The sequence below is a fragment of the Platalea leucorodia genome (assembly GCF_965183815.1).
Source record: "Platalea leucorodia genome assembly, chromosome: 15".
Classification (NCBI taxonomy): domain Eukaryota; kingdom Metazoa; phylum Chordata; class Aves; order Pelecaniformes; family Threskiornithidae; genus Platalea; species Platalea leucorodia.
In genome coordinates, this window is record NC_138837.1 from 7,223,567 (window position 1) to 7,235,925 (window position 12,359).

Sequence of the window (12,359 nt, forward strand, 5' to 3'; positions counted from 1 at the left end):
TGCTGTGTGACACCCCGACCCGCTGCTGTGTGACACCCTGCACCGCTGCTGTGTGACACCCCGACCCGCTCCTGTGTGACACCCTGCACCGCTGCTGTGTGACACCCCGACCCGCTCCTGTGTGACACCCTGCGCTGCTGCTGTGTGACACCCCGACCCGCTGCTGTGTGACACCCTGCACCGCTGCTGTGTGACACCCTGACCCGCTGCTGTGTGACACCCCAACCCGCTGCTGTGTGACACCCTGACCCGCTGTGTGACACCCTGCGCCGCTGCTGTGTGACACCCTGCACCGCTGCTGTGTGACACCCCGACCCGCTCCTGTGTGACACCCTGCACCGCTGCTGTGTGACACCCCGACCCGCTCCTGTGTGACACCCTGCGCTGCTGCTGTGTGACACCCCGACCCGCTCCTGTGTGACACCCTGCGCCGCTGCTGTGTGACACCCTGCACCGCTGCTGTGTGACACCCCGACCCGCTGCTGTGTGACACCCTGCACCGCTGCTGTGTGACACCCTGCGCTGCTGCTGTGTGACACCCTGCGCCGCTCCTGTGTGACACCCTGCGCTGCTGCTGTGTGACATCCCGACCCGCTCCTGTGTGACACCCTGCGCTGCTGCTGTGTGACACCCTGCACCGCTGCTGTGTGACACCCTGCACCGCTGCTGTGTGACACCCCGACCCGCTGCTGTGTGACACCCTGCACCGCTGCTGTGTGACACCCTGCGCTGCTGCTGTGTGACACCCTGACCCGCTCCTGTGTGACATCCCGACCCGCTCCTGTGTGACACCCTGACCCGCTGCTGTGTGACACCCTGCGCTGCTGCTGTGTGACACCCCGACCCGCTGCTGTGTGACACCCTGCGCTGCTGCTGTGTGACACCCTGACCCGCTGTGTGACACCCTGCACCGCTGCTGTGTGACACCCTGACCCGCTGTGTGACACCCTGACCCGCTGCTGTGTGACACCCCGACCCGCTGCTGTGTGACACCCTGCGCTGCTGCTGTGTGACACCCCGACCCGCTGCTGTGTGACACCCTGCGCCGCTGCTGTGTGACACCCTGACCCGCTGCTGTGTGACACCCCGACCCGCTCCTGTGTGACACCCTGCACCGCTGCTGTGTGACACCCTGCGCTGCTGCTGCGTGACACCCTGCACCGCTGCTGTGTGACACCCCAACCCGCTGCTGTGTGACACCCCAACCCGCTGCTGTGTGACACCCTGCACCGCTGCTGTGTGACACCCTGCGCCGCTGCTGTGTGACACCCCGACCCGCTCCTGTGTGACACCCTGCACCGCTGCTGTGTGACACCCCGACCCGCTGCTGTGTGACACCCTGCACCGCTGCTGTGTGACACCCTGTGCTGCTGCTGTGTGACACCCCGACCCACTGCTGTGTGACACCCTGTGCTGCTGCTGTGTGACACCCCGACCCACTGCTGTGTGACACCCTGCGCTGCTGCTGTGTGACACCCCGACCCGCTCCTGTGTGACACCCTGCGCTGCTGCTGTGTGACACCCTGCACCGCTGTGTGACACCCTGACCTGCTGTGTGACACCCTGACCCGCTCCTGTGTGACACCCTGCGCTGTCCCACTCGTGTGTGACACCCTGCCCCGCTCCTCCTGCCTGCTGACGCCCTGCGCTGCTCCGTGCTCCTGCACTGACTCAGTTGCCCAGAGCAGCCCCTGGCTAGAAACCCGCCCGGGGAGCCGGGCAGGCTTCCCTCGCCCTTCGCAGGGCACGTCCTGCACACCCGCATAGCTGTCTATTTTATGCGCGTCGCTTTGATCGCCGAGCTCTCCCTTTGAAGTCAGGGTTAGCGCGGGCGGTTGGGCTTTGCTGGTGTGTGATCGCCTTCCCAAGTCCTTTGACCTTTGCTGCGGCGACGGCGGAGTTTGGCTCGCGTGCTCAGCCCAGGGAACCGGACACGGCTGGCGCCCGGCACCGCGCGGGGACACGTTTACCTGCGCCAGCCAGGCCAGGCGAGCTGCGGGAAGGAGGCTCCTTCTGCACCGCTCCAAGAAGCCGCGCTGGCTCTGCGCGGCGAGGTTTTGGTAGCGGGGGCCTTGGAGGGGTACGGCGGCACGCCCAGGAGCGGCGCCGGGCCCTCGGCAAGCGCTTCCCCCGGGCAGGCAGGGCGTGCGGGGCAGCCGGCGGCAGCTTTTCCCCTACAAAAATAATAATTGCGTGAGCGACCCCGCCGCTCTCCTGAGACCCCGTCCCGGCTGCAGCCCCAGGGCTGAGGTGGCTCTGAGGCATTTTTTGAAGGCACCGGGTGTCATCACCTGGGCTGCGGTAATTGGGGTAATTACGTCCCGCCCCACCGAAATGCCACCTGCAGCTTCACAGCGGGAAGTTTGTTCTCCTGACAGGGCCCTGACGGGGGGAAACTACCCGCCCCGGCGTGCCCCGCGGCGGCGGCGCGACTACAGCTCCCGGCGTGCTCCGCGGCGGCGGCGCGACTACAGCTCCCGGCGTGCCCCGCGGCGGCGACAGGACTACAGCTCCCGGCGTGCCCCGCGGCGGTGGCGGCGGCGCGACTACAGCTCCCGGCGTGCCCCGCGGCGCAGCCGGCGCCGGGCCGGCGGGAGGCGCAGCCCTGGCCGAGGGGGTCCCGCCGATCGCGGGCCGCTGCCCGGCCCCGCCGCCCCCGCGGCCTCCGCCGAGGAGGTAGGAGCCGGTTCCCCGCTGCCCCCTCCCCTCCCTCGCTTTGTCCGCAGGGCCGTGCCCCCGCTGAGGCGGCGCGGCCCGGCCCCGCCGCGGAGGTGTCCGGCCTCTGACGCGGCGCCGCTCTGCTTTGCCAGGACCCCCGGTGGCGGCCGGCGGAGCTTCACGTCGCCGGTGAGTCCCCGCCCGGGCTGGGGGGGAGGCGGGCCCTGCTCGGCGGCTCCCCCCGGGAGCGGCCTCTGCCCTCGCCGGGCCGGGCCCGGGGCCGGCGGCGGGCGGTGGCCCCCGGCAGCCGCTCGCCCGTTTGCGGTGGCTCGGCCCGGCGCCGCCGGGAGCCCCGTCCCCGGGAGCGACGCTCCCGTTGCCCGCCGGGCCCGGGGTTCGCTCTGCGTCGTCCTGGGAGCTGCTCTGAAAAGCCAAATTGTGACTTTTTTATTCTCCCTTTACACCGCAAGTCTGCAAAGCGCTGTAAGACACGACACAGAGCGGGCTGGCGTTACCGAAACTGATAAATATTGAACCTGAGCTTCGCCCAGCCCAGGAGATATTTGTTTTCCTTTTCTTTTTTCTCCCTTTTTATCCAGTGATACACAGTGTATTTTCTGGTCGCTGCCCTCCAGCACTGTAGCATCTCACCCGGTGCTGCGTTAGCGGGTGTTAAACGTGTTCTGTGCTCTACAGATCCCATCTCCGGGGTCCTGCCAACCGAACGGAGCCAACGCAGAAGCCCTGCGGAATGAAATTGAAGAGCTGAAACAGAAAGACCTTGCTCTAGACCAGGAAATTGCACAATTATTGTCTGAGTATGTCCCTGGCAAGCTCAATGTGATGCCTCAGTTATTTTTATTTTTAAAATCCAATATGGTCCAGGAGTTATGGCTATAAGCTGACCTCTTATGATGCCATTTTTATCGTGGTGCTATACACCGTTGGTTACAGTGTTGTTTTGAGTTGTGGGACCCGTTAAAGACAAGAGGGAATTCTTTCTGGTTTATTTGGTAAAGCAAAACAAGTTTTACTATGAGCTTGGATAAGAAGATTTTAACTTTACCCCAGATGTGGCTGAGGTAATTACGTGTAAATTGGGAACAAATAATTTTAACCATGATATTACAACACATCATGCTACCAGAAGAGCTTGTTCACGTGAGAATTAAAATTGAGCTCGTGACTTGTATGACCTGCCAAGTCCCAGATAAAACTGTTTCCTTTTTTGTTCCATCTCGATCAAGTGTTCACTTGTTTTGTGTCTGAGGCGAGCGGGTTAAACCTTTGTGTTCAAGAAGCAGAGATGTTTTCCAGACAAGAACGCTCTGGCAGGATGGGTGCCACGTACAGGATGGCGCAACTGGTTTATCGTGGTTTCTTATGACTGTGGCAGCTGCTTATTAGCAACTGTTTTGAGATAAGATTGCTGCTTGATTTTTAAAGAGAGGGAATCTCTGTGGGTTATTCGTTGCGAAGGAGTGATATTTTCTAAGATAGTGTAGTGCATAAAATGGAAATGGTAGAACAACAAAGGCTGTTCCAAAGCTGCTTTTTTTTGTTTTCAGCCTCAGGGATAAACAAACCCTTTTTTTTTTTCCCCCTAGCTACAGATTAGAGATACCTATAAGTTTAATTCACCACAGCCTATTCCTCTTTCTCCTTGATTCTGAGATTTGGGTGGATTGGTTTTTTTCTTTTTCTTTGATAAGTCTTGAATGTGGCAAAAACCCTCAAAACGAGGATCTGCTCGTTTATAGCTTTTATGTTTATGACTTGCAGCAACTGTACTTGCTGCCTTCAGATTCTGCTTTAGAGGTGCCAGGTTTGGGTATCTCAAATATCCTTGCCGTGTGTGGTCGGTAGTGGCAGCACTTGCTGTGCAGCAGCAGCAATCCCGCTGTGTCATTTTCGACCTTTCTGGCTTTATTGTTGCAGAGGCTACAGCCTGGAGGAATTGGAGAAGCACATCTCTCTGCTCCATGAGTATAATGATATTAAAGATGCAGGACAGATGCTGCTAGGCAAGCTGGGTAAGGAAGGGGAAGGCTATTAACTTCTTAATCAGTGTTTTCCTATAGACAGAGAGAAGCTACTACGCCATAAAGGCCGAGCTTGTTTTAAAGATTCTTCAATTCTAGGCTTATATTACCCAAAGCACAAACGCTTCTGTTGTTATTTTCTTGGGATGTTTTTAGAACTGAACATGTGAAATAATTGTTATTTACTGGTATTTTAGTCTGTGTTATGGATGACCAAAATTTGATAAGTCTTATTAATTTGTGCCAGTTTTGTTTTTCATATGCTTAAAACAAGTGTTGAGACAAGCAGCGGGCATAGCTGCAAAACCTTAGATTGGTTTCTTAGCTATGGGAGGTTCTGTGGGATGGATAGGGGCCACTGGGAGGAAAACACAACTTTTCTGACTGCTGCAATCTTTGTTTCATGAGAGCAATGGTATTTCTTTCTTTTCTAGCTGTTATCCGAGGGGTTACTACAAAGCAGCTCTACCCCGAATACGATCTGGAGCTTAGCGACTAGTATTGAACCTGAAGGCTGCCACGTCCTGCAGAAATGACTGTTACTGGGCATTATGTTTTGGTGTCGTGTCGGTTTAGAACTGATAGAAGGTGGCCTCAGAAGCACGTATGTAGAATTGCAACAGAGTGCGGGTTAACAGCCGTATTTCTAGGAAGCTTTGGAACATGAAAGTTGTTCAATCTATCAACTGTTTCCTGCTTGTGGGAAAGGGATGTAGGACTTCCGATAATTTTGTTTACTACCTGATCAACAGTATTTTTATTTTTTTTATTGGAAAGGTTTTAATTCAGGTTGATCTTAAGACTCTTCCCATTGAGGCTTTGCTTCTCTACGACATCCAGGGGCTATTTGGATACACTCATCTGCAGGTGGCAGCAGCTGCTACCGAATGGACAGAGGAAGTGCGGGCGTACAAATGTGCAATGTAATAGCTGCTTTGAAAGAAAAGAAGAAAAACCCTCAGAAATAGGGAGGGAAGAGGGCTGAAGTGGTGGTGGTTTGGGGGTTTTGCTTTGTTTTATGATCAAATCTGGATAAGTCTGGGTGTTCTGTGTTTTTGTACTTAACTGCTCTGGTATCTAGAGGTTTTGTATCATTTCTGTAGTAAATAGCAAAATGTGAAGTTGTGTTGAACTGTCCGGTCTGAATAAAGCAGCTATCACATTTCTCAGTAATTCACTTTAAGAGCCTATCAAACATTGCATGAACCCGGGAACAAATTCTTAAACTATATTCTGAGATGACTATAACATCTATTATTCAAATGTTTTCTGAGGGCTCTTAATGGAGGCAGTGCGGCAGCACTACCACGTAATGGGTAGGTGCGGAATTACCTCTGCTCTCCGCTAAATGCAGAGTCACTGTGAAAGTGAGCGGTGTCCTAAACACAAAATGATGTTGAGAGCATGAATGCTTCGATGTCAGGTGCTAGGATTGAGGGTGACTGTACAGACTAAATTTGGCTGCTTCGTGCAGTTCTAAATGATAAAGTGCTCTGCCGACTGCAGATCCATTGTCCCTCTTTCACTCGAGCTTGATGTCCTTCTGCTCACTTCTAAGACATTCCCGCCAGTAAGTTCCCCCCCCGTGGTCTCCAGTCAGGCCCAGGTTGTGGTCTGCTCATTACTTCCAAATTTGAATCAAATGAATCTGTCTTCATAGTGCTTGGAAACCAGAAAGCGGTCACAAAGGTTGCTGCTGAAAATAGAGACTTGGTTTTGTGCTCTCTGTTCTGGACCTGGTGCAGAAACATCACCAGGTATCTTGTTTTGCCACAAAAGCCCTGGGGAGGGGTCTAAAGCCGGAGGACAGACAAGGGATCTGTATTCAGTGATTCATTCAAGCAAGGCTCTGCTAACGTGCAGCTCTGCTTCTCTGGAGGGTATTCGCTGCGGCCCTGTAAGGATGGACCCTCGCGGGTACGGTTACAGGCACGTCCTCCCCACCATAACCCCCCTCTTGCCAAGTGTGGAAAACTCCTGTGTTTTGGAGTAGTTTTAGGGGGAGGAAAAAAAGTCACAAGAAAGGTAGAACTGGGAAATGCTAACTTTGTTCTTAAAACCCACGTTGCTGTTTTGGCTGGTATTTTCTGTGTGAAAGAACTGGTTTAGCCTGGAGCATTCCAACCAAAATGTTCATCTGGCAATGGCACAAGCAACTGGAAATGTTTTTTTTTGCAATGGGAAATATGTACAGAAATTCCTTCCATTTGCATTAGGTGTAAGCCACATGAGATGAAGTATACTCTATTACCAAAGTTACTGAAGGTTATTTAAGGACTGAGAAGTCCATGTTTCCTCCTCCTCCATTAAAACTTGCAGCTGTGGCCGTGCAATTGTTCTGCCCAGCTCCAGAACTCACGCTTCCATGGTGATGGCTTTACACTTCAGTTAGCACAAGCCGGCGGTCCGAGGAAGGTGCCCTGGCCCCAGTCCCCCGTCCACGGAGGATGGATGCGCACAGGACCAACCAGCTGAGGGAAGAGCAAACTGCCCGCGGGGAGTCCCTGTGGCTCTGCAGCTGGCACGGTAACAGCTCCGCTCCGCTCCGCTGCTGTTCGGCTGCTCTGTGCAGAGCAGGGAAACCCAGAGCAACTGAAAGATTCCAGGGTCTAAGTGAATGACTCCTGGGATGCTTCAGGACAGGGTTGGACTCTGCCACTTGGGTACTTCATCATGGCCCCTCTTACCGCTCCTCCCAGAGTTATTTCTTGTACCTTAAAAGCTATGTGGAGGATAAAATACGCTGGCGTTGCTCCAAATCCAGAAGAGGAATAGAACAAATCCCTTCTACCTATTTCTATAAGTAAATCTCCAAACTCTCTAACCATGCGTATAGCTGGAAAAACACCGAGTGTAATAATGGTAAGTGTAACTTCAGATTTTTAATTTAAATTTAGAAAGTGCGTTTCTGCTAAGTCCGACCCAGCTATCGTGAGCTAACGGATGACAAATGGTATCACAGAGCTTACAGAGTTTCGCTGAAGGGCAGTACGTGCTGTCTGCATGGAGCTGCTGCAGAGCAGGATACCAAAGACCCCAAATACCCTTGGTTTCTCCGGGAAAAAAAAAAAAAAATAGCAGCATGCTCTTTTTCAAATGAATCCGTGTGCTCACAGATGAGCACTGAGCCAAGAAACAGCCTCTTCCCCTTTAGGTCACTTTTATTTCTTGTGCATCAGTCCCCGTTACAAGCCTCTTCCCTCGTCACACGCCTACTCTGGATATAACCATTTCCTTGCGTTGCTTTGCGTAAGCTGTGTTTTCTCCTGCGCATCCCTCTTTTAGTCTGATTTTTGAGCTCTTCTGTGTCTGAAAGCAGGACTAATGGAAAAAACATACTCTAGGACAGCAGAGGGAAAATAAAATCCATATAGTAGATAAGTTATGCTGCCAGTTGCAAGGAGCATACAAACCCGTGCAATCAAGGGAATACAGCTCTGTAAGACACGGTATTTCCTGCTGCTAAACAATTTGGGGATGGGTTTTTATATCCCTTAGCAACCTAATGTTCCCAAAGTCAACAGGAATTTTGGCACAGCTCACTCCTGTTAATGAACTGTTCGCAATGCTTTAAAAAAAAATTATACAGCCTGTCAGTGAAAAAAATGCCTCTCTGATTAAAGTCATCTCAAGGAAAGGGTGGAAGTGAACTGCAATTAACCTCTTTCCTTCTGCTGTCCATCACGCTGTCAGCGCGTAGCTGCGTCGTTGTGCTACAGAGATTGCTTGTGGACGTTCCCTCCGCAGCGCCGGCTCAGCGCTCGGCGGCGCGGGCCATCTCGGCATCCATCTTAGGAAGACAACTTCTCTCCTGATGGCCTAGCGTTTTCTCTAACTCTGTCTGCACTTTAAGCTGACAGTCCCGAATTGCATTCCGTATACTCTGCAGGTTCCACTGGGTTCTCAGGAGAGCATCATCCAGTGTGAAAACACCGTCGCGTATTCTCCGCACTTGCGTGCACACAGCAGATGACTTCAGCTCCAGACCAATCTCATGAACTATTTTTCGGAGGTACTGCTGAGTCTCGTGCAAGCAATGGATTTCTAGAAGGACAGAGAGATTCCGTCAGAAGCAGCAGAACGCTGACACAAATTCAGACCTGGTCTGTAAATCCAGGCATCGCTCACAGTTATGCTGCAAGAACTGGTTTGGTAGAAGAGATTATTTAAGATACAGCACGGGTGGACTCTGATTTTCTGGAATACTGCAGGGTGTCCTAGCACCTCCCAAAGTGAGTGTTTTAGAAAACAAACCCATAGATACAGGAGAGTAATGTAGAAATTCATGTATTTCAAAGGGGATAAGAAAAGGTACCTTTTTAGTAAGGCAAATAATTCGTGAAGGGTAGGAGACTGGTTGCAGGAAAGCAAACTATGCTTTAAAAAAAAAAAAAAAAACCAAAACCACACTGAACTGTATTACACTGAAACACTGGGATAAGGAAGAATTTTGCCCCATAGGTATTCACTATGCCAATGTTCTTGTCTCAGTCTTGTATCTGGAACTGGCAGGGAAAAACCTGTGAGCTAGGCGCGCAGCTGGCTTGATTCACTACAGCAGCTTCAGTACTGTGAGGGTTTCAGATCTTGCCCTGCCAAAAAAATCTTTCCACCACATTAAAGAGTTCATCTAACGAGGAGATGCTTTTGTGACTTTGGAAACTACAAATGATTAAATTTTCTGCAGGGATTACCAGTTACAAGTTGATACAAAGTTCCCACCAACTCATTTTGCATTAAATCACGAATAAGAAACTAGTTTACCGACTTATTTGCCATAATATATACTCAGACTTCCCCAGTAGTTTTTGTACCAGTCCTACCTAGCTGGAATTCTGGAAGCGCGAACTGGAGGCATCGGATTGCTGTGATGATCGGAGGGCTTTTTCCCATGGGGCGAATCAACCCTTTGACAGCCAGCTCGTACGCCTCTTGTGTTTTCATATCGATGTTAGAATGCCTGGAAAAAGAAAAAAAGGAGCGGAGCAGACACTTACTACTTCTCTTCAATGGGATTCAAAATATCTTCGCCAATAAAGCAGAGCTGCAATTTTTATTCTTAAAACTGCTTATGTGTTGCGTCTTTGCATACATTTTAATGCTATATATAGTCAGTTGTGTAGCACGGTTTGGGAGGGAGGTACTTGGTCATGTCTACAAGACATTTTTGTAGGTCCTAATGTAGCTAATAGGTCCTAAAATAGCTGGAGATTTCAAGATACAAGGGCTGCAACCTCTCACCAGAGTACACCAGTCACCTCTCTGTTTCTGTCTAGCACTCCAACCTTGAAAGACTTTGATTCTGGCAAACAAAATCATCCCATTTGTTTTAAAGACCAGCAAATGGCAGTCAGATCGGGTCAGCTGCATTTCCCCGTTGGGTACGTACATCAGCAGGGCCTTATGATTTGTTCCTTGAATGACGGCGAGAATCCGTTCCAGCTTCTCCCTTGTGATATGATCTGCAAATATTAAGGGAGAAAGAAAGTCTCAATTAGCCATCCAGACACTGGAAAGAGACAGTCTGAAATGTGCCGTCGGGGTATTGCTGTCCCTTTGGCAGGCGGTCACGTCGAAATGGGCTGATGAGAACCGCCGAGAGGTGGCTTTAGCAGCGTCACTTCTGGCTGTGCCGTGGTAATGCACAGAGCAGCGCGGCGCTGGCCTACAAAGGGAAGAATCTTTTTGCTTAATTGATTTCAGGAGGTTGGCTCCAGTTTCTCTTACCGGGTGTTTGAAGAGTTTCATTCAATGCAAGCTGCTAACCGCTATCTCTAGGTATGATTTATGGAGAGATCTGGGTCCCACCCAATCCAGCAGCAGGCACCGCGATCAGGGCTCACGCTGGCTTTCTATATATTGCGGTTGCATTTAGCACAGGACTGCAACGTCAGGACCGCGCACGGGCTGCATGCACAAATAAAAACTAGAAAGCATGGCAGGCACGCCTTTTGTCTCTGTGCAATTTACCCAGTTAAATGCTTTGCCAGGTGCAATTTACCAGGGAAAATGCTATTTGGTGTTCTGTTTTTGTTTAAAAATACATCAATTGCGTTTCTTACCAAATGTTGTCTTCTCCACTAGCTTCCCTGTGTCTGAGAAGTCATCAGTGGCTTTACCAAACAGCCCACCGACAGTGTAAACCTTGAAGAAGGGCAAAGAGTGCAATTTATCAAAGAAACACGCCAAGCAATTGAGTAGCGATATTCTGCCGTGCAGCTGCTAGGAAGTGCAGGTTATGATGATGTTGCACAAAAAGACAGCAGCGTCCTCTGCTCATACGGCCACGTGTGGACGCTCACGTGAAGGATGAATTCGGAACCCTAAAAAGCTCTCAAAAGCATTTGGGGAGTTTGAGGCTCAGAAGCAGAATCACCGCCACGAGGCCAGCCCGGGGCGCCGGGGCAGAAATCAAGCGCGAGGTTGCGCTCGGATGTTCCGAGGCCCCTCGGAGCCATCACCTACCTTGGTGAGGTGGCAGTTGTACAAATCAGTGAGGAGCTTGTTCCCATGGCCTATGCCAAGTACTGAAACACAGAAGATGGGGAACCCGTTATTCAGCCACACGGGAAGCGAGCCACGTGCTTTTACACAGCACTGCGCACTCACGGTACTTTTCTCCCCCCCTGGACAGGGCCATGTCGCCTTAGAGGTCACGTCTGAGCAGCGCAATCAGACCCCCAAATTATTGCCTGGCATTAAGGCTGGAAGGCTGTAACTAGGGCTCTTGGATTTCCCCAGAACTTTCCACCCGGGTACTGCAGGGCAAATGCTCAGCAATGCCGGCCACAGCGAGGCCAATTCAAGCGGCGGAGCGGGGCCGGGGGTTACGTGGCAGATCACCGACGGTGTCAGGGCAGGAGCTCGGTGTCTGACAGCAAAGCCCTGTGCGCTGGGGGCAAGGGGCTGCTCCCCTCTCCTGGCACTGCCAGCATCTCGTTGCATCGTTGCTTCTGTGTTTTAGCATTTATGCACCCCGGGTTGTGAGACGCGGGGCTACCGCTGTGCAAAGGCTGAGCGTCCACCGCTTCTTCCCCACGCAGGAACCCCTGGCCCCGCAGCCGGCGGGATGCGGTGCCGCTCCGGGACGAGACCCACCGAAGACTCCCGAGGCCTTCACGTCCAGCCGGTGACCCGCTCCCATCTTCAGCCGCCTGAACCGCGGGCCTCGCACTGCAACGGAGACAGCGTCGGGGCCGCTCCGCAGCGCCCGCCCGGGGCCCCGCCACCCCGGGGCCCCCACCGCTCCCCCCCCCCCAGGCCCCGGCCCCGCCGCGGCCCTTACCGAGGGGGTGGTCGGCCAGCACCGGCACCCTGGTGGCCACCAGCCCAGTCGCCCCGCCGTCGGCCCCGGCCGGGGCCGGCAGGAAGCGGACGTGCTGCCGCGGGGCGCGGCCCGGCGCCGCGTTCAGCTCTGCGAGAGAAGCGGGGGGCGGTCAGGGGCGGCCGGCGGCCCCCGGGCCCGGGCTGAGGGGGGTCCCGCCGCCGGGGGCGGGGGGGGGGGGGGGGAAGGGGAAAGGGTCCCGCCGCGCTCACCGCGCAGCAGCCGCGTCTCCACCGCCTCACGGACGCGACTCCAGGCCACCCCCGCCGGTTTGTAGACGGCGAAGAGCCCGCCCGGCGCCGCCGCCATGCCGCGCCGCCCGCTCCGCCCCGCTC

General features: G+C 53.5%; 2 protein-coding genes across 2 annotated transcripts; one reads left to right on the forward strand and one right to left on the reverse strand.

Annotated features, from left to right (window-relative positions):
* Positions 1 to 2,334: 2,334 nt before the first annotated feature.
* On the forward strand, positions 2,335 to 5,877 carry SWI5 (SWI5 homologous recombination repair protein; the record flags this gene model as incomplete). Its single annotated transcript, XM_082327872.1, has 6 exons — positions 2,335 to 2,410; positions 2,553 to 2,676; positions 2,811 to 2,847; positions 3,355 to 3,476; positions 4,597 to 4,691; positions 5,135 to 5,877. The coding sequence occupies 6 exons, from the start codon at positions 2,335 to 2,337 to the stop codon at positions 5,197 to 5,199; spliced, it is 519 nt and encodes a 172-aa protein (XP_082183998.1). The 3' UTR covers positions 5,200 to 5,877.
* Positions 5,878 to 5,981: 104 nt separating this feature from the next.
* On the reverse strand, positions 5,982 to 12,336 carry TRUB2 (TruB pseudouridine synthase family member 2). Its single transcript, XM_082327396.1, has 8 exons — positions 12,237 to 12,336; positions 11,986 to 12,114; positions 11,799 to 11,873; positions 11,166 to 11,227; positions 10,763 to 10,844; positions 10,090 to 10,162; positions 9,524 to 9,660; positions 5,982 to 8,744 (listed from the first exon to the last, which is right to left on the reverse strand). The coding sequence occupies exons 1-8, from the start codon at positions 12,331 to 12,333 to the stop codon at positions 8,455 to 8,457; spliced, it is 945 nt and encodes a 314-aa protein (XP_082183522.1). The 5' UTR covers positions 12,334 to 12,336; the 3' UTR covers positions 5,982 to 8,454.
* Between the last annotated feature and the right edge of the window lie 23 nt (positions 12,337 to 12,359).

Excerpts from the sequence above, each read along its gene's own strand:
- TRUB2 (XM_082327396.1), bottom strand. The coding sequence starts at position 12,333 with ATGGCGGCGGCGCCGGGCGGGCTCTTCGCCGTCTACAAACCGGCGGGG. Across the intron at positions 10,163-10,762 it reads AGTGGAGAAGACAACATTTG|ATCATATCACAAGGGAGAAG; the intron begins GTAAGAAACGCA and ends TAATATTTGCAG. Across the intron at positions 9,661-10,089 it reads AATCATAAGGCCCTGCTGAT|GCATTCTAACATCGATATGA; the intron begins GTACGTACCCAA and ends TTCTTTTTCCAG.